This window comes from Xenopus laevis, chromosome 3L, assembly GCF_017654675.1.
Source record: "Xenopus laevis strain J_2021 chromosome 3L, Xenopus_laevis_v10.1, whole genome shotgun sequence".
Classification (NCBI taxonomy): domain Eukaryota; kingdom Metazoa; phylum Chordata; class Amphibia; order Anura; family Pipidae; genus Xenopus; species Xenopus laevis.
The window spans coordinates 7,454,947-7,473,857 of NC_054375.1; the positions used below are offsets into that span (position 1 = coordinate 7,454,947).

Sequence of the window (18,911 nt, forward strand, 5' to 3'; positions counted from 1 at the left end):
TTGTATTGTTTAATACAAACTTTCTCCAACTCTGCAGAACCAGTGGCTGCAGCAAAATAATCCTCCAAATAGAATCCCAGTTTATCTGTTTAAATCTGGCTCCATGATCTTTGTCCCTGCAGCTGGAGTTGGAAACAGTAAAGGGAATGTAAAGGTAAAAATAAAATCCAATACAAATCTCTACACAGTCACCGACTGCTCTACAGGGAAACAAACAAAGCTGCTTGAGTTCTGCATGGCTGGGAAGTAAGGCGGGGGCTCCCCCTGCTGTTCATAAGTAGGATTGTTTCCCTGCAGAGCAGTTAGGGACCGTCTGACAATTCCTATCCACAGCAGTAAATGGAGAATTTCACTGCATACAGTCAGGTTTCTTATAAAAACGGTACACATTTTTTAATTAAAGTATATTGGAGATAGATTTCTTTTTTCTTTACAGCAACTTTTATATTGGTCTGCATTTTTTATTTGCCTTCTTCTGACTCTTTCCAGCTTTCAAATGAGGATCACTGACCCCCAACTAAAGACAAATACTCTAAGGCTACAAATTTATTGTTATTGCTACTTTTTATTACTCATCTTTCTATCCAGCCTCTTATTCATATCCCCGTCTCCTATTCAAATCAGTGCATGGTTGCTAGGGGAATTTGGACCCTAGCAACCCGATGGCTGAAATTACAAACTGGAGAGCCGCTGAATAAAAAGCGAAATAACTCAAAAACCACAAATAATAAAAACCAATTGCAAATAGTCTCAGAATATCCCTCATCATACTAAGAGTTAATATAAAGGTGCACAAGTCAGAGAGTGGCAAGTTGTGACAGAAGCTGATATCCTGGAGATGACAGGCCCATTAGAAAGGCGAGTGTTTCATAGGGAAAAGTGGGGATCACCTCAGCATCTTTATTGACAAGCACTGGGGTATCAAATATAGAATCTTTATTCCCTTTAGTGATTTGATGGCAGCTCATTAACCCAGGCCGCAGTTAAAAAGAGCCAATTAGACCCCGACCTTTACGTCAGGAGGGACAATCAATTCAGCCAACACCTTCCCGCCAATGGCAACTTCCACCTGTGTTTGTGGGAGGGGGGGTTATATTGATTTTTCAGTGAGGTGCTATGGGAATTATTATCTACTACCTAACACATATGTCCCGCCTCAGCTCTCATCTTCCCCAGACCCCATTCCACCCTCACAGCAGCCCTCGCCTGTTACACTGCCAGTCCCATCCCGCGGTGCTTCAGAACCTCCCTGCCAGTCCTTCCACAACTCCACATACCCCTACTCTGGCTTTCTTTAGGATATGGTCACGTGGTGCAGCTCGCAACCCGATACTTCCCATGCATCGAGCTAGACACGCCCCTCCGTCTGTCATCGCACCCGCCCACACCTTGGTCACGTGTCTGGAATGTCAGCGCTTCCTGTGTGTGGATCAGCTGCTGCGTTCCACCTGTTAGTGTGTAAATGCCGGAAAGGAACAGCCGTACCCGGGGAAGGGTTGGCGAGAGGTGAGGGGGAATCTTTGCTGTGCTCATGGGGGAGTGCACTTCTGTACTGGGACTAATTCAGTGACACATTTGCTTATGTTCTGTGTCCTCTCACCTGTATTTAGTGTGTTGTTATTATTATTATTATTATTATTATTATTATTCAGGGGGAGGCCATATTGCTGGGCCCTGATCAGAACCCAATGTAAGTGGAAATATGCTGAACTATATTAAAGGTTGGGCTCCCCTTACCTACTGGATCCTCTCCTGATGGCTGCTCTGCCTGATCTGTGTCTTTACCTGAAACAGCAGTGCAATTACCTGCCAGCAGCAGACCCAATGGCACCAGCAGACCCAATGGCAGCAGCAGCAGACCCAATAGAAGCAGCAGCAGCAGACCCAATAGCAGCAGCAGCAGCAGACCCAATAGCAGCAGCAGACCCAATAGCAGCAGCAGACCCAATAGCAGCAGCAGACCCAATAGCAGCAGCAGACCCAATAGCAGCAGCAGACCCAATAGCAGCAGCAGACCCAATAGCAGCAGCAGCAGCAGACCCAATAGCAGCAGCAGCAGCAGACCCAATAGCAGCAGCAGCAGCAGACCCAATAGCAGCAGCAGCAGACCCAATAGCAGCAGCAGCAGCAGACCCAATAGCAGCAGCAGACCCAATAGCAGCAGCAGCAGACCCAATAGCAGCAGCAGCAACAGCAGACCCAATAGCAGCAGCAGACCCAATAGCAGCAGCTGACCCTCAGTAAGGGTCATTATCCTCCCTGCACTCTTGTTCTGCCTTTACCATGATGTCATATTCATTTGTTCATGGGCTGGGGAGGGAGGGGTCCTAGGTAATGGAAGTTACAGTTCAACTTATTCATCCTCTTAATCAGGGGTCCCCAACCACCGGGCCGTGGGCTGTGCTGAGCTGCAATAGCTGCAAAAACAACATAAAAGCCCCTAATTACCTGCAATCCCAGCTCACTGACGCGCCATTGCCATAGGCGGATGGTGTTTTTTTTTTGTGTGTTTGGAAAGGCTAAAGATAGTTATACAAGGGCTAACCTAAAGCTAATGTCACATATAGTGAATTGATCACTGGTGTTCAAAGGGCATGTAAAGGCAAAAAAAAACATTTTTACTTTCTTTAATGAAAAAGAAACCTATCTCCAATATAGTTTAATTAAAAAATGTGTACCGTTTTTATAAGAAACCTGACTGTATGCAGTGAAATTCTCCCTTCATTTACTGCTGTGGATAGGAATTGTCAGACGGTCTGCAGGGAAACAATCATACTTATGAACAGCAGGGGAAGCCCCCGCCTTACTTCCCAGCCATGCAGAACTCAAGCAGCTTTGATTGTTTCCCTGTAGAGCAGTCTGCGATTTGTATTGGATTTTCTTTTTGCCTTTACATCCCGTTTACTGTTTCCAACTCCAGCTGCAGGGACAAAGATCATGGAGCCAGATTTAAACAGATAAACTGGGATTCTATTTGGAGGATTATTTTGCTGCAGCCGCTGGTTCTGCAGAGTTGGAGGAAGTTTGCATTAAACAATACAAAAACTATAAAATCCACATTAGATTACATGACAACACAGGAGCCAGTGCAGTCTGTGTATTCTGATTATTAATCAGTCTTGCTGTATCGGCTTCTGGCAGATATTTTTTGACTTGTGCTGTTTTGATAATTTATGATGATCCCTAAGCAGCCCAGACCACACTGAGCATGTGCACAGTCTTGGTCTTACAAAGATTTATAACAAAGTTACAAGATGGTGACCCCCTGTGGCCAACTTTGAAAGCATAAATCATTTGTTTGATTAGGCTTGTGGTGCAGTAAGTTCATGTTTATGTTTAGTATATAAAATACAGCATTTCTAGCCTTATTCTATTTTAGACTTTAGTTGCCCTAACTACCTCGCATGGGTCCATTCAATAGGAACTTAGCAACAGCTTATTCAAAACAAAAGCATTAACTTTTAAGTTTCAGTAATATAACTGAAAAAGCATAACTTTGTACTTCCAAAATTAATTTAGAGCATTGCAGTAACCCCACACATAAGAAATCTGCAGAAAACTGATGATGAATTAACCCTAGACAAGACACTAAGGTCACCGCTGTAGCAACAGGATAGAGAAATGAGGAGCTAACAAAGAGACTGAATAGAGGCACCGTGGGGTTAATACATTTGGAGCAGAGATAGAATTGCAGCAAAGACAGAGGGTGGCTGGTTAGGAATTACATTTACAATTATGGTATTTGCGTGAAGTTACATGAAGTTAAACTGTTAACTTTGTTTCATCTAAGACAGATGTATTTCTGGCTGGAGGAGTGAAAAATGCGACTCCATTATATAGCTTTATTTTGCAGACAATAAGTAGAGTGCCTCTTTTCACGAGGATGCTAGCCATAAGCCACATGGTGATTAGTTAAAGGTGGGGGACCCTTTAGACCCTCCTGACTTGAAGAATTACAGCACTGGCAGTACCTTCATTGAAAGAAATTAGGGATGCACCGAATCCTCTATTTTGGATTCGGCTGAACCCCCGAATCCTTCGCAAAAGATTCAGCCGAATACCAATCCGAATCCTAATTTGCATGTGCAAATTAGGATTCGGTTCGGCCGAATCCGAATCCTGCTGAAAAAGGCAGAATCCCGAACCGAATCCTGGATCCCTAAAAGAAACACTCTGCCAGACTGCAACTACAGGCAAAAGCAGTTGTTACGATGCGCATAGTTTCAATAATTACGCCGCACTCGGAGGCTTACAGAATGTTGCTCACCCCTATGGACTGTTCCTGGAACTTCTAATAAGCAGCTACTGTGAATAACTGATTGGCTAAGATGACAATTGAATCTCCCACCAATCAGAGTGGTGTTTTCCACTGCTGCTTCTAAAGTATAAAAAGCTGCTGGGATAGAGGTGAGAAAATTTTCTTTCGCCTCAGTTTTTTGTTTGTGTGTGTATATTTTTTTTGACCTGCCAGGCACATTTGGGGAGGCTTAGCCTTGACAATAGCCCAGGAAACTTTCTACTGATCGCGAGAAGGACCAAAATTCGGTTTGGACAGTTTTTTTTGTAAGTCTGAAATGCACCCACGCATCTACATTCCCCTCCCGGTCCTCCTAACAATGTCTTCCTTAAAACTGGTTTGTGGTGCAAAATAGGTTGGGGACCGCTCCTTTAGGAACCCCTTAGCCTTAAACCTAAAAAAAAAACCCCTGTAACTGGTATGCAATGCAGCATTGTACATATGTTCTCTTCTCTTGTCAGCAGGAAGTCCATGGCGGTTGCAGAGAATGTGTCCAGCTGTTCACTAAGCGCTATGTGGGATTGGTCTCATTTGTCATTGTCTGGGACCCCACCGGCTGTGCCCATGTTGGATGCAGCTGCCGACCTGCTGGTACTGGAGAGAAAATTTGCACCGTCCCTGGAACTGTGTGAGAGAGGTCTACAGATCCTGAGTGCTGAAGCAATGGATGCAAAGTGAGATTCACTGCCGTTTTGTGATCACAAAGTGTATACAGTAACATAAGGGTAACCACCACCCTGCTATAGATCCAGGCACTAAGAGACACTCGCCCCAAATCTCCCTACAGGCTAGCTCTCTTAGCTCATAAGGTTACAGATATATAGAAACATTGGGGTAACATTCACTCTGCTATAGTTCCAGGAGTACCCAGGATACAAATAAGCACTCACCCCAAATCTCCCCCTAACTGACTTTCAGGCTGGGCCCCCTTAACTCATAACAAGGTTACAGATATATAGAAACATTTGGGTAACATTCACTCTGCTATAGTTCCAGGGGTACCCAGGATACAAATAAACACTCACCCCAAATCTCCCCCTAACTGACTTTCAGGCTGGGCCCCCTTAACTCATAACAAGGTTACAGATATATAGAAACATTGGGGTAACAGTCACCCTGCTATAGTTCCAGGGGTACCCAGGGTACAAATAAGCACTCACCCCAAATCTCCCCCTAACTGACTTTCAGTCTGGGCCCCCTTAGCTCATAACAAGGTTACAGATATATAGAAACATTGGGTTAACAGTCACCCTGCTATAGTTCCAGGGTTACCCAGGGCACAAATAAGCACTCACCCCAAATCTCCCCCTAACTGGCCTTCAGACTGGGCCCCCTTAGCTCATAACAAGGTTACAGATATATAGAAACATTGGGGTAACAGTCACCCTGCTAAAGTTCCAGGGGTACCCAGGGCACAAATAAACACTCACCCCAAATCTCCCCCTAACTGGCCTTCAGGCTGGGCCCCCTTAGCTCATAACAAGGTTACAGATATATAGAAACATTGGGTTGTCACCCTGCTATAGTTCCAGGGGTACCCAGGGCTCAAATAAGTACTCACCCCAAATCTCCCCCTAACTGACCTTCAGACTGGGCCCCCTTAGCTCATAAGGTTACAGATATATAGAAACATTGGGGTAACAGTCACCCTGCTATAGTTCCAGGGGTACCCAGGGCTCAAATAAGCACTCACCCCAAATCTCCCCCTAACTGGCCTTCAGGCTGGGCCCCCTATTTGAATAGTAAATTATTTAATGTGCATCAGTCTGAGCTCTACTTCTTTACCGTTGAGGTGTGAGCAGGTGAAGACGTCTCTGTGTACCATCGGGATTCAGTGTTTGGCCGAGTTGGGGCGATGGAGGGAAGTGCTTCCTTGGCTAATGCAATATTACCAAACTCCACAGGAGATGCCGTGCAATCTTATGGAGATGTGGTGAGTCTTGTATTCAGACCTTTTTCTTGCCTTACGTATCTGTTTGTGGATATCACATTGTATCTGTGAAACCACCACACCACAATGTTTTCTCTTTTTCAGCATTTTGTTATATGGAAAAGTAAAGCAGCCTCAAGTTATGCTGGACGTGAGCAGTGATTGGTTGCAAGTTCAAGGCAATCGGCTACTACCGAACTGCTGCAGGGTTGCGGAGCTCCATCTGCTGCACATACTGTTACCCCTGGGGCTGTTCTCCGATGCCGAAGCTCTGGCTCAGGAATCTGATGTGTTCACGGAAAAGCAGCAGGAAGTAGTATTAACGGTTGTAAATAAACACAGGAGGCATTGGGAAGAGGAGGAAGCTGCTGCCATATCAGAGAGAAACCAGCACAGCCAACTGGAGACAGAGACAATGGGACAAACTGGTATGAATATGCCTGGAAAACCCCCCGAAATTGGCCTATCAATAGTAGTGTCTCTGTTGATACTTATTATATCTGCAGTCAAGTTGAAGCCACAGATCCCCTTCAGCAACATATTCTACATGCCCACAAAGTTTAAATGTAACAAACATATAACCTCGTTTTCCCCAGCCTTAAAGGAGAAGGAAAGCTCCAAGACAGTTTATTGGCAACAGATTAGCAAAAATAGTGCAAGCTACAATGCTATATTTATTCTGCAGAATGCTTTACCATACCTGAGTAAACAGCTGTAGACACTGTCTCTCTTTGTTTAGGATAGAAGCTGCCATATAAACTTGGTGTGACATCACTTCCTGCCTGAGTCTCTCCCTGCTCACTTACAGCTCTGAGCTCAGATTACAGCAGGGATGGGAGGAGGGAGGGGGAGAGGAGCAAACTGAGCATGCTCAAGCCCTAGCCCTGGAGGTTTAAGCTGAAAACAGGAAGTCTGATACAGAAGCCCATGAGTACACAATAGAAGGAAAGAAATGTGGTGTTTCTTTTGACAGAGGACTCAGAGCAGCATTACTTTGAGGGTTTACTGATGTATTTATATAGACCTTTCTGATAAAGCTTACTTAATTTTAGCCTTTCCTTCTCCTTTAACCACCCAGTTATTGTTGGGGAGTAGTTTTTGGCTTGAGAAGATACTAGCTGAGTAATAATGATGTCCATTTGGGTAGGAGGCCATTATTATTGCCCTTTATTCCCATTATCTGTCTCTCTAATGCAGGGACCCCCAACCTTTAGTACCAGTGAGAAACATTCAGAAGTATAAAGGAGTAGGGGAGCAACACAAGAATGAAAAATATTTATGGGGTGCCAAAAAGGGCTGTGATTGGCCATTTAGTAGCCCCTATGTGGACTGGCAACCTACATTGAGGCTCTGTTTGTCAGTATATCTGGTTTTTATGCAACCAAAACTTGTCTCCAAGCCTGGAATTCAAAAATAATCACCTGCTTTGAGGCCACTGGGAGCAACATCCAAGGGGTTGGAGAGCAACATGTTACTCATGAGCTACTGGTTGGGGATCACTGCTCTAATGTATCGCTATCCCTTCTCATATAAATCTTTATACTGTTGCAGGTAAGGTACAGAGGAGAATCCTAAATGTTGCCCATCTGCTGTTAAGAGCACTGGGAATGGTTGCAGGACTAATACGAAGGGCACCTCTCCGGAACATAGCCCTCGCTGTTTTACTCATCTCCGTTATTCTACTGCGACTGGATCCGGGTGAGTGATCATTGTCCAAATAATAGTCTTGTTTTATTTACAACAGATCTGAACAGTAATTCAGCATCAGCGCTTCAACAGCAAAACTGTGTATTTTTAGAAGCACAGGTGGTGTGTCACTAGCACATGTTTGAGCTGTGGAAATCCTGTAAAATATATCCTTATAAATGATCAGTAATAATATTGGCTATATCTAGTGGTTCATGTTTGTGTTATACTGAGCATATTAGAAGTCACCTTGTAGTTACAGACCTGTATAACTCAGCCTGCAGCCTTGTGCCTTTATATAGTCACAGAGCTCTTCAGTGACTTCTAATATCCTTATCATTTCCAGTAGGGGGTACATTATCCCTTATAATACATGAGTGATACTCAGAGTTCTCTGTATAACTCGGCCTGCAGCCTTGTGCCTTTATATGGTCACAGTACAACCCCTCAGTGACTTCTGATATCCTTATCATTTACAGTAGGGGGTACATTATCCCTTATAATACATGAGTGATACTCAGAGTTCCCTGTATAACTCAGCCTGCAGCCTTGTGCCTTTATATGGTCACAGTACAACCCCTCAGTGACTTCTGATATCCTTATCATTTACAGTAGGGGGTACATTATCCCTTATAATACATGAGTGATACTCAGAGTTCCCTGTATAACTCAGCCTGCAGCCTTGTGCCTTTATATGGTCACATAACAACCCCTCAGTGACTTCTAATATCCTTATAATTTACAGTAGGGGGTATATTATCCCTTATAATACATGAGTGATACTCAGAGTTCCCTGTATAACTCAGCCTACAGCCTTGTGCCTTTATATGGTCACAGAACAACCCCTCAGTGACTTCTAATATCCTTATCATTTACAGTAGGGTTTACATTATCCCTTATAATACATGAGTGATACTCAGAGTTCCCTGTATAACTCAACCTTGTGCCTTAATATGGTCACAGAACAACCCTTCAGTGACTTCTAATATCCTTATCATTTACAGTAGGGGTTACATTATCCCTTATAATACATGAGTGATACTCAGAGTTCCCTGTATAACTCAGCCTACAGCCTTGTGCCTTTATATGGTCACAGAACAACCCCTCAGTGACTTCTAATATCCTTATCATTTACAGTAGGGGGTACATTATCCCTTATAATACATGAGTGATACTCAGAGTTCCCTGTATAACTCAGCCTGCAGCCTTGTGCCTTTATATGGTCACAGAACAACCCCTCAGTGACTTCTAATATCCTTATCATTTACAGTAGGGGGTACATTATCACTTATAATACATAAGTGATACTCAGAGTCCCCTGTATAACTCAGCCTGCAGCCTTGTGCCTTTATATGGTCACAGAACAACCCCTCAGTGACTTCTAATATCCTTATCATTTACAGTAGGGGGTACATTATTCCTTATAATACATGAGTGATACTCAGAGTTCTCTGTATAACTCAGCCTGCAGCCTTGTGTCTTTATATGGTCACAGAACAACCCCTCAGTGACTTCTAATATCCTTATCATTTACAGTAGGGGGTACATTATCCCTTATAATACATGAGTGATACTCAGAGTTCCCTGTATAACTCAGCCTGCAGCCTTGTGCCTTTATATGGTCACAGCCTTAAGCCCTATATACCTATATATGCAGATGTTCTTTGCTGTTATTCTAATACCTACAATTCCATACATGTTAACTATTTCTTTGTGTTTTTCTACAGCATCCCCTGCAGCCTACGGTCCTATATCCAGCCTGATCCTCTTGCTCCGCCAAACCATTGCCAGCATTTTCCAGAGACAGCCAGACCGGCAGATGTGAGCTTTCTGAGAGTTAAATGGAAGAAAACCCAAAACACTGATTGTTGTATCTGAAACATTGTAATAATGCAGAATTACAGTGGTGCTCTGTCGGACCTTGTAAAGGGAAAGTTCAGTTTAGATTTAATATCAAAGCTCAAGCTGCTGTGGCTGTTCAACGTGCATACGGGATCCTCCTATTAGGATCCTGCTGCTTTTTCCAAAAACCCTAGAGAAACTCTAAAATTTAAACCTGCCGCTAAAATGGAATTTTCACATCATTACTATTTTAATGCTAACGACGTTCTTTCTACAAATCATTAAATGGGCGCTGCTTCCTGATCTATTGTTAATGGCAGCTGATGCATTTCTCTTTTATGTCGCAGCAGCAGAGAAAGTGTTAATTGTGTTCCAAAACTGGGATATTTGGCTCCGGATGTCGCTGAACTACACTGGGAGCTGCAGTGCGGCTGCAATAAAAATGCTCCAGTTATTTCCGATTTAGAATATCCGTTGCTATTTGCGCTCAAATTGCAGTCAATTTTTTTTTTTTAATAATGAAATAGAATTAACCTTGGCCCCAGGCTTTGATCTACAGATTTGTATCTGAATGGAAAGACTTTGTCATTTATTTTAGTAATATTCCTTAATTTATTGGTCTCATTCTGATCACTTATTTGTACAATAAAATCAGTTTTAAAATAAAAAGTGTTTTTTGTATACAGGGTGCAGAGGACATGAAATCTCCAGTGGCAGCAGCACCATTTTTTACCATCGAGGCTTCAGAGGGCACGTGCCTAGGGGTGTATACTGATTACTGATTCGCCAATGTTTTCCTATATCTGAAACCTTATTAGGCGCTAAATGGCGTAATTATAGAGGAAGCAAACCCCGTAGTCACAGTGGGGTCCGGTCTGTGGGATCCGCTTCCTCTATTGCTATCAAACCCCCTACTCCCCGGCCGCTCTCTTACCTGCACCAAGGAAGGGGGGCGCAAGTTTGATTGGAGTGGGTGGAGTCAGGGCGGGCAGAGGTGGGACATGGGCGGGAGGACAGGGATCAGAGTGTGCCAGGCCCCTCTGAAGATTTTTTTGCAGGGGGTCCGGCGCCCTCTAGTTCCGCCGCTGTAAATGAGGCCCTGACCAAATGCTGGAACTCCAAGTACCTATTATTATGTTAATTCGGGTAATTTATGACCACTTTCAGTTCTTTAGCTACTTTGTTCTTACATACGTAGTTACATAGTAAGTTATCTTGAAAAAAGACACCTGTCAATCAAGTTCAACCTTTCAACTTTTTTAACCTTGCCTAACTGCCAGTTGATCCAGAGGAAGGCAAAAAGCCCCATCTGATTTTCCCTCAGAAGGGGAAAAAATTCCTTCCTGATTCCAAGATGGCAAACGGACTAGTCCCTGAAACTTTAGCTACTCAAAGTGCCCGGGTGCCATTTAGGGTTGCCATCTGTCCATATTTCACCCGGACAACCTGGTTTTTGGGAGGGCTGTCCGGTTGAAAAGTGCCCGTCCGGATTTCCAAATTTGGAAATCCGGACAGGCCATTGACGTTAATTAAATGGCGGTCAGCCAACTGCTGATTGCCACGTCATCAGTCCTGCCCCTGATGTCATCTGCCCCCTTGATGTCATTGGTCCGCCCCCTGACATCATCCACCCACCCCTTTTCCCCCTATCAGAAAAGGTGGCAGCCCTAGTGCCATTGGCCTTAGGCTTAGTATAGTATAACCGTGGCCCAAGTGTTTCACTTACCATTGTTCTATTTTATGTACAAGTTGGTCCGGCTGTTTTTTTGAAGGTCACCTTGTCCCTCGACTGTCCCAGTTTGCAATGACTCCGGCTCTGCTACAGCAGCTGAAATACTAAAGTCGGTGAGGTTGAAACTGGCACTTGAAATGCGTTTTAAAAGCTGACCGGACAACATTTAAATGGACGGCACAGTTAGAAAGCCCATATTGTACGACCAAATCAGTTTTACATAATATTGGCAGAAGCTGGCATTCGCCGTAGATTTCAACAGGATAATAGAAGCGATTTACGGCGATGCGTCTGCAATCGACACAATAATCTTCTTTATTTAGGAGAGAAGCATCAGAATTTAGTAGCATAATAAATTAGGTTGAAAAAAGACACACGTCCATCAAACTCAACCTTTTAAGTCTATGGGGCAAATTCACTAACCTCCGAAAATTTGCCAGGGATGGCTTCGCTCACAGCGCAACACTTCGGGCAGGTGTAGATTCGCCAGGACAACCCTAATTTACTAAAATCCAAAGTTGCGTCCCGGGCAGCATACACTGGCGAAGTTTCGCTAGCGTTGGCTAATTTGCATGCGGCAGGAAGTTAAAGTACAATGGCCGTATATGTTGCAGCCAATACATTACACCACACAAGCCTGGGAAACATTCATAAAATAAAATAGAGTTGTTATTTTGCCCTATACATGTGCCCACTGTATAGTTTAGGTGCCATATGTTAGGAAATGTAGGGGGGAAGCCGGTTACCCCAAAAAAAATTTACGCTATTTTTCAGCCTATCACCCTGATAAAGGAAACAACGCCATTGTTTTTTGGGACTTAGAAAAAATTTCAACTATTTTTTAGGAAGTCCTATCTACTCTATTGCACTTCCCTGGTCTAAAGGGGCGAAGGCAAATCTGGCGCAAGAGGTAACGTTCAGTAAAATCCACATCTTAGTGAATTTGTGTAGTTACGTCCATTCGCCAGAGCGCAAATCGCGAGGCGTTAGGGAGTGAAGTACCGCTAGAGTCTATCTCCTTCGCTAGCGAAGTTACGCCAGCGACTGTTAGTAAATCGGCCCGAAATGATGTCACAAATTTTCATCTAATCTAAAATCTAATGTATCAGCCTGTACCACTGATTCAGGGAGACAATTCCACATCTTCACAGCTCTCACTGTAACAAACCCCTTCCCAATATTTAGGCGGAACCTCTTTTCTTCTAATCGGAATGGGTGCCCTCGTGTCAGCTGGGAGGCCTACTATATAAGAATTTATATCGGCTGACAGGGCTGCTGTATGATTCACTATGTATAGCAGTCCTACCCCCTTCAATTTTCTATTCTTGTCTACAAGGGCTTTCATTAAAAAAAATGAAGACAACAGAGGGTATATGTGCCCTTTAACCTATGGCCTGACATTGATTGCTCATGGCAGAGCTGAACAGCCTGGGATTTTATGTGTGTGTGAATTAGCAACTGGTGGCTGTTTATAGCTCTAGAGACTTGAAACCAAATCTGTGCTGCTCCCTCCACAGCCCGTCCCTTTTCGGCAACAGGACTCAGATCCGACTGGGGTTTTGGAGAGAATAGGAGAACCTTCTCTATCCAGGATGTGGGGGATCAGAAGCAAATCAGTACGTTCTGGCTGGGAGAGGGTTGGCAGCACTTATATTTCCTGGGATTAGGTTTCATGCCAGCACCCAGGGGTGCAATGTGATTGTGTGGGGTTACTGCAGGGAGAGGTCAGACCTGTGAATAGTGTTCCTTATGCAGGGTGGGTGCTTAGGTGAGCAAACTTAGGGGGCTGTTCCTGCTGAATTGTGCTTAGTACAGGGAATACCTATGCTGCCATAGTTTTATGGTCTCTCTGTACAGACTATGAGCAAACTTAGGGACTGTTCCTGCTGAATTGTGCTTAGTACAGGGGAATACCTACCTATGCTGCCATAGCTTTATGGGCTCTCTCTGTACAGACTATGAGCAAACTTAGGGGCTGTTCCTGCTGAATTGTGCTTAGTACAGGGAATACCTATGCTGTCATAGTTTTATGGGATCTCTCTGTACAGACTATGAGCAAATTTAGGGGTCTGTTCCTGCTGAATTGTGCTTAGTACAGAGGAATACGTATGCTGCCATAGTTTTATGGGATCTCTCTGTACAGGCTATGAGCAAACTTAGGGGCTGTTCCTGCTGAATTGTGCTTAGTACAGGGGAATACCTATGCTGCCATAGTTTTATGGGATCTCTCTGTACAGACTATGAGGAAACTTAGGGGCTGTTCCTGCTGAATTGTGCTTAGTACAGGGAATACCTATGCTGTCATAGTTTTATGGGATCTCTCTGTACAGACTATGAGCAAATTTAGGGGCTGTTCCTGCTGAATTGTGCTTAGTACAGAGGAATACCTATGCTGCCATAGTTTTATGGGATCTCTCTGTACAGACTATGAGCAAACTTAGGGGCTGTTCCTGCTGAATTGTGCTTAGTACAGGGAATACCTATGCTGTAATAAGAACTGCCGTGTACCTTTTAGGGGGGCTACTCCCACATGATGCAAGGTTACATGAAAGCAGGGTAAGGTTTAACATTCATACAAGGGGTCATTTAGCAAGAACAGATAGTGATCACATTTGACATTAAAGGAAAATGAAAGCCCAGAGGTAAGTTTGCTTATGTCAGTGACTTTTGTGGAATAGAACTGCTGTCCTCCAGGGACCCTATGCCAAATGATATCCAGCAGCCAAACAGCCTCACTTGTCTACCGTGGCCTCACTGGGGGCAGTGCATGTATAGTGTGCCACCGTACTGATATATTCTGCACTGCTTCACAGCCCCTGTACCAGTGGAGCTGACAATCTAAAGTCTTTATCACACACTATGGTCAGTTTTATCTGTATGTTTTTGGAGTGTGGGGGTTGAGTTAACGATTAGTATGATGTAGAGAGTAATATCCTTAGACAATTTGCAATTGGTTTCCATTTTTTATTATTTCTTTTTTTTTGAGTTATTTCACTTTTTATTCAGCAGCTCAATTTCAGCAATTTTAAGCAATCCGGTTGCTAGGGTCCAAATTCCCCTAGCAACCATGCATTGATTTGAATAAGAGACTGGAATATGAATAGGAGAGGGTCTGAATATAAAGATGAGTAATAATAAGCAGCGATAAAAACACATTAGAAGCCTTACACAAATTTTTTTAAATGGGGTCAGCGACCCCATTTGAAAGCTGAAGAAGAAGGCAAAGCATTTGAAAACTATGAAAAGAAAGAAAGTTTCTTAGAAGTGGCCATTCTATAACATATTACAAGTTAACTTAAAGGCAAACTACCCCTTTATTCGGCATCAACATCATGTAAGAGCGATCGGAAAGTATATTATATAAAACAGGGGAAAATCGCTGGTCCACCCTAAAACTATTGTTGTCGAATGGAGGGCCCAACTTTTAGCAGGTCCAGTCTCCACATCTGCCTCCCCTCTCGTATGACCCCAATGTCCTTGTGTTTACAGTTCAATCTCAATTTCCTTTTATTTGTTTCCCTGCAGAGGGAGTGCATTTCTGTGCACATTGGCCAAGCCGGCCTTCAGATTGGCAATGCATGCTGGGAACTCTTCTGCTTGGAGCATGGCATCCAACCAGATGGCACATTTTTGGACCAACCGAAGTTGAGCAGCTCAGCCGACTCCTTTGAAACGTTCTTCAGCGAGAGCAGCAATGGGAAGCGCGTGCCACGGGTCATTCTGGTGGATTTAGAGACCACGGTAGTAGGTAAGTTTGATAAACTTCTAGTTGTGTTACATTGTGGTTTTATATTACCTGTCCTTTAGTGAATTCTGCCTGATGTGAGGGACAGTTAATCTAGGAATGCACAGAAAGATTTGTTCTTTTGCCCAGTTTGCCCACCCACAAATCTATGCCAGCAAAAGTATTCCCCTGTACTAAGCACAATTCAGCAGGAACGGTCCCCTAAGTTTACTCATAGCCTTTACCGAGAGATACTATTTCTGCTGAATTGTGCTTAGTACAGGGGAATACCTATGCTGTCATAGTTTTATGGGATCTCTTTGTACAGACTATGAGCAAACTTAGGGACTGTTCCTGCTGAATTGTGCTTAGTACAGGGGAATACCTATGCTGCCATAGTTTTATGGGATCTCTCTGTACAGGCTATGAGCAAACATAAGGTGGCCATAGACTGAAAGATCCGCTAGTTTGGCAACATCGCCAAATGAGCGGATCTTTCCCCAATATGCCATTAACAAGCATGGCTATATCGGAGGTAATCTGATCGTTCGGCCGTATGGCCGAACGATCTGATTACGATGTGCCATGGGCTCCGGCAGGATCGGTCGGGTCAAAATTAAACCTGACCGATCAACCAATCTCCGCCGGACGAAAGATGTCGGCACACAGAACACACGATCCGAAAATCGTACAAATCCTCTATTCGTACGATAGGATCTGTGTGTCTATGGCAACCTTCAGGGGGCTGTTCCTGCTGAATTGTGCTTAGTACAGGGAATACCTATGCTGCCATAGTTTTATGGGATCTCTCTGTACAGACTATGAGCAAACTTAGGGGACTGTTCCTGCTGAATTGTGCTTAGTACAGAGGAATACCTATGCTGCCATAGTTTTATGGGATCTCTCTGTACAGACTATGAGCAAACTTAGGGGACTGTTCCTGCTGAATTGTGCTTAGTACAGAGGAATACCTATGCTGCCATAGTTTTATGGGATCTCTCTGTACAGACTATGAGCAAACTTAGGGGACTGTTCCTGCTGAATTGTGCTTAGTACAGGGAATACCTATGCTGCTACAGTTTTATGGGATCTCTCTGTACAGACTATGAGCAAACTTAGGGGACTGTTCCTGCTGAATTGTGCTTAGTACAGGGGAATACCTATGGTGCTATAGTTTTATGGGATCTCTCTGTACAGACTACGACCAAACTTAGGGGACTGTTCCTGCTAAATTGTGCTTATTAAACCAAGTCCAACTGAATCAGTGAAGGAGAAACACCCCTGTTTATTATAAGCACCACCTGCAAATATTTCATTACAAACCTCAGGCTGCTTCCACTTACCCATCATTCCTATTTGATTGTGCCACAAGATACAGATAAATCAGTGAAGGTGAAACACATAAATATGAGGAAGGCTCACTGTATTAATTACATTTTTCCTAGATGAGATTCGGGGAGGTACATACCGACACCTGTTTCACCCAGAACACATTATCACAGGCAAGGAGGACGCGGCCAATAATTACGCCCGAGGACACTACACTATTGGCAAAGAAATCATCGACCTCGTGCTGGATCAGATACGGAAGCTGGTGAGAGACACAGAGAACTCTGATATAGAAGTGTAACTGTTGAAGGCACTGAAACCTGACTCTGGATGAACTGCCTTTTCTACTGGCCCACAGGGGACGGGGTGGGTGGTCCATTCTAATTTAATATTTGAGAATTCCTAGGGACCCTCTGCTTTCCCTCCTCACTGATTCTGGATATGCCGTTTCTGGATCAGATCTAGACCGAGTCCGCATGTGTACAGAGCAAGCTGATTGGCCTGCCTGACCAAGGTTTGAAATCTAGTTGAGTGAGGACCACATCTGAGCGTTGATTCAATGGATTACCTTTATAATCCAACCAAATGATTGTATCAGCCTGATCTGGATCACCAAGGCGGAAACCAAATTGAGCAGAGGTCAATTTATTTGGCAAACTAGTTATACTTGATTCTTTTCTTGGCTGGGTGGAGATGTAAATACAATGCACAAGTATGTTTGTCTTGAGCAGATGGTTCTTAACGCATTTCTCTTTGTCCCTTTCAGACTGATGCCTGTTCCAGCTTGCAGGGTTTCCTGGTTTTCCACAGTTTCGGAGGAGGAACCGGATCTGGCTTCACCTCTCTTCTCATGGAGCGACTGTCCCTGGATTATGGGAAGAAGTCCAAGCTGGAGTTTGCCATATATCCAGCACCGCGGATCTCCACGGCAGTGGTGGAACCCTACAACTCAATCCTGACGACGCACACTACTCTGGAACATTCAGACTGTGCCTTCATGGTAGACAATGAGGCCATTTATGATCTGTGCCATCGAAACCTGGACATTGAGCGGCCAACCTATATGGCGCTGAACAGGCTCATTAGCCAGATTGTCTCCTCCATCACGGCCTCCCTGAGGTTCGATGGTGCCCTCAACGTAGACCTGACAGAGTTCCAAACTAACTTGGTGCCTTACCCGCGCATTCACTTCCCTCTGGTCACCTATGCCCCCATCATCTCTGCAAATAAGGCTTACCATGAGCAAATGTCAGTGGCAGATATTACCAATGCTTGCTTTGAGCCGTGTAATCAGATGGTGAAGTGTGACCCCCGCCACGGGAAGTACATGGCCTGCTGTATGCTTTATCGTGGTGATGTGGTGCCCAAAGATGTCAACGTGGCCATCGCCTCTATAAAGACCAAGAGAAGCATACAGTTTGTGGATTGGTGTCCTACTGGATTCAAGGTGCCTGGTCAAATACCTTTCATATCCCTCCTAAATCCATATCTTCTCCCCCATGTGACCCCTACCTCACCTTGATATCTTCCTTGATCCTACTATCTTTCCACCTCCATATCTCTTCTTCTTCTTGTCATCCCTCTAATATTCTTGTCTTTTTCAGGTGGGCATTAATTACCAGCCTCCCACCGTGGTGCCAGGAGGGGACCTTGCCAAGGTTCAGCGTGCAGTCTGCATGCTCAGTAACACCACGGCCATCGCTGAGGCCTGGGCACGGCTAGACCACAAGTTTGATCTGATGTTCGCCAAGCGTGCCTTTGTACACTGGTATGTGGGCGAGGGCATGGAGGAGGGCGAGTTTTCTGAGGCTCGAGAGGACTTGGCAGCCCTGGAGAAAGATTACGAGGAGGTGGGAATAGACTCATTTCAGGAAGAAAATGAAGGAGAAGAATATTAAGAACCTGAGACTTTCATGTTGGGTCTTGCAAGACTTTTTCTAAAATAAAAATACCTCAAATGAGTCACGGGACCTCTATTATTGTCCAGATATCCAGAAAGTCATATTATATAGCGAACACATCCAGATATGGGGCTTATATGGCGCCTCCTGCTGGCCTTTATTCCAAGGACTGGCAGTTGTTTGATGCTGGGAGTTGTAGGTGAAAACCACATTGCACAACCCTGCTCTATACCCTACCCCCACCCAGAGGCAACATTTCTCACCATTTTAGGATTAGGACATACAGGCAGATTCGGGGAGATTAGTCGACAAATCACCTCTTCTTCGGAGCCACTAATCTCCCCAAACTGCCTCCTCGCCGGCCAGAATCTAAATTGGAGATGGCACTCGGAGCACTTCGTTTTCTGAAGTCGCCCGAAGTTGCCGCGCGAGGAAACTTCGGACGACTTTGGAAAACGACTCTCTTAGAG

At 44.3% G+C, this 18,911-nt stretch overlaps 2 protein-coding genes across 5 annotated transcripts; both read left to right on the top strand.

The window, feature by feature from the left end:
* Positions 1 to 1,115: 1,115 nt before the first annotated feature.
* pex26.L (peroxisomal biogenesis factor 26 L homeolog) lies at positions 1,116 to 10,424 on the top strand. 4 transcript variants are annotated; one of them, XM_018240837.2, is made up of 6 exons: positions 1,116 to 1,506; positions 4,759 to 4,971; positions 6,090 to 6,230; positions 6,333 to 6,655; positions 7,779 to 7,925; positions 9,641 to 10,412. In XM_018240837.2, exons 1-6 carry the CDS (start codon positions 1,463 to 1,465, stop codon positions 9,736 to 9,738), a joined length of 966 nt encoding a protein of 321 aa, XP_018096326.1. In that variant the 5' UTR covers positions 1,116 to 1,462; the 3' UTR covers positions 9,739 to 10,412.
* Positions 10,425 to 13,037: 2,613 nt separating this feature from the next.
* On the top strand, positions 13,038 to 18,501 carry tuba8.L (tubulin alpha 8 L homeolog; the record flags this gene model as incomplete). Its single annotated transcript, NM_001096986.1, is given in 5 exon segments — positions 13,038 to 13,103; positions 15,013 to 15,235; positions 16,657 to 16,805; positions 17,307 to 17,987; positions 18,145 to 18,501. Coding segments are annotated over 5 exon segments (1,371 nt in total). The 3' UTR covers positions 18,439 to 18,501.
* Between the last annotated feature and the right edge of the window lie 410 nt (positions 18,502 to 18,911).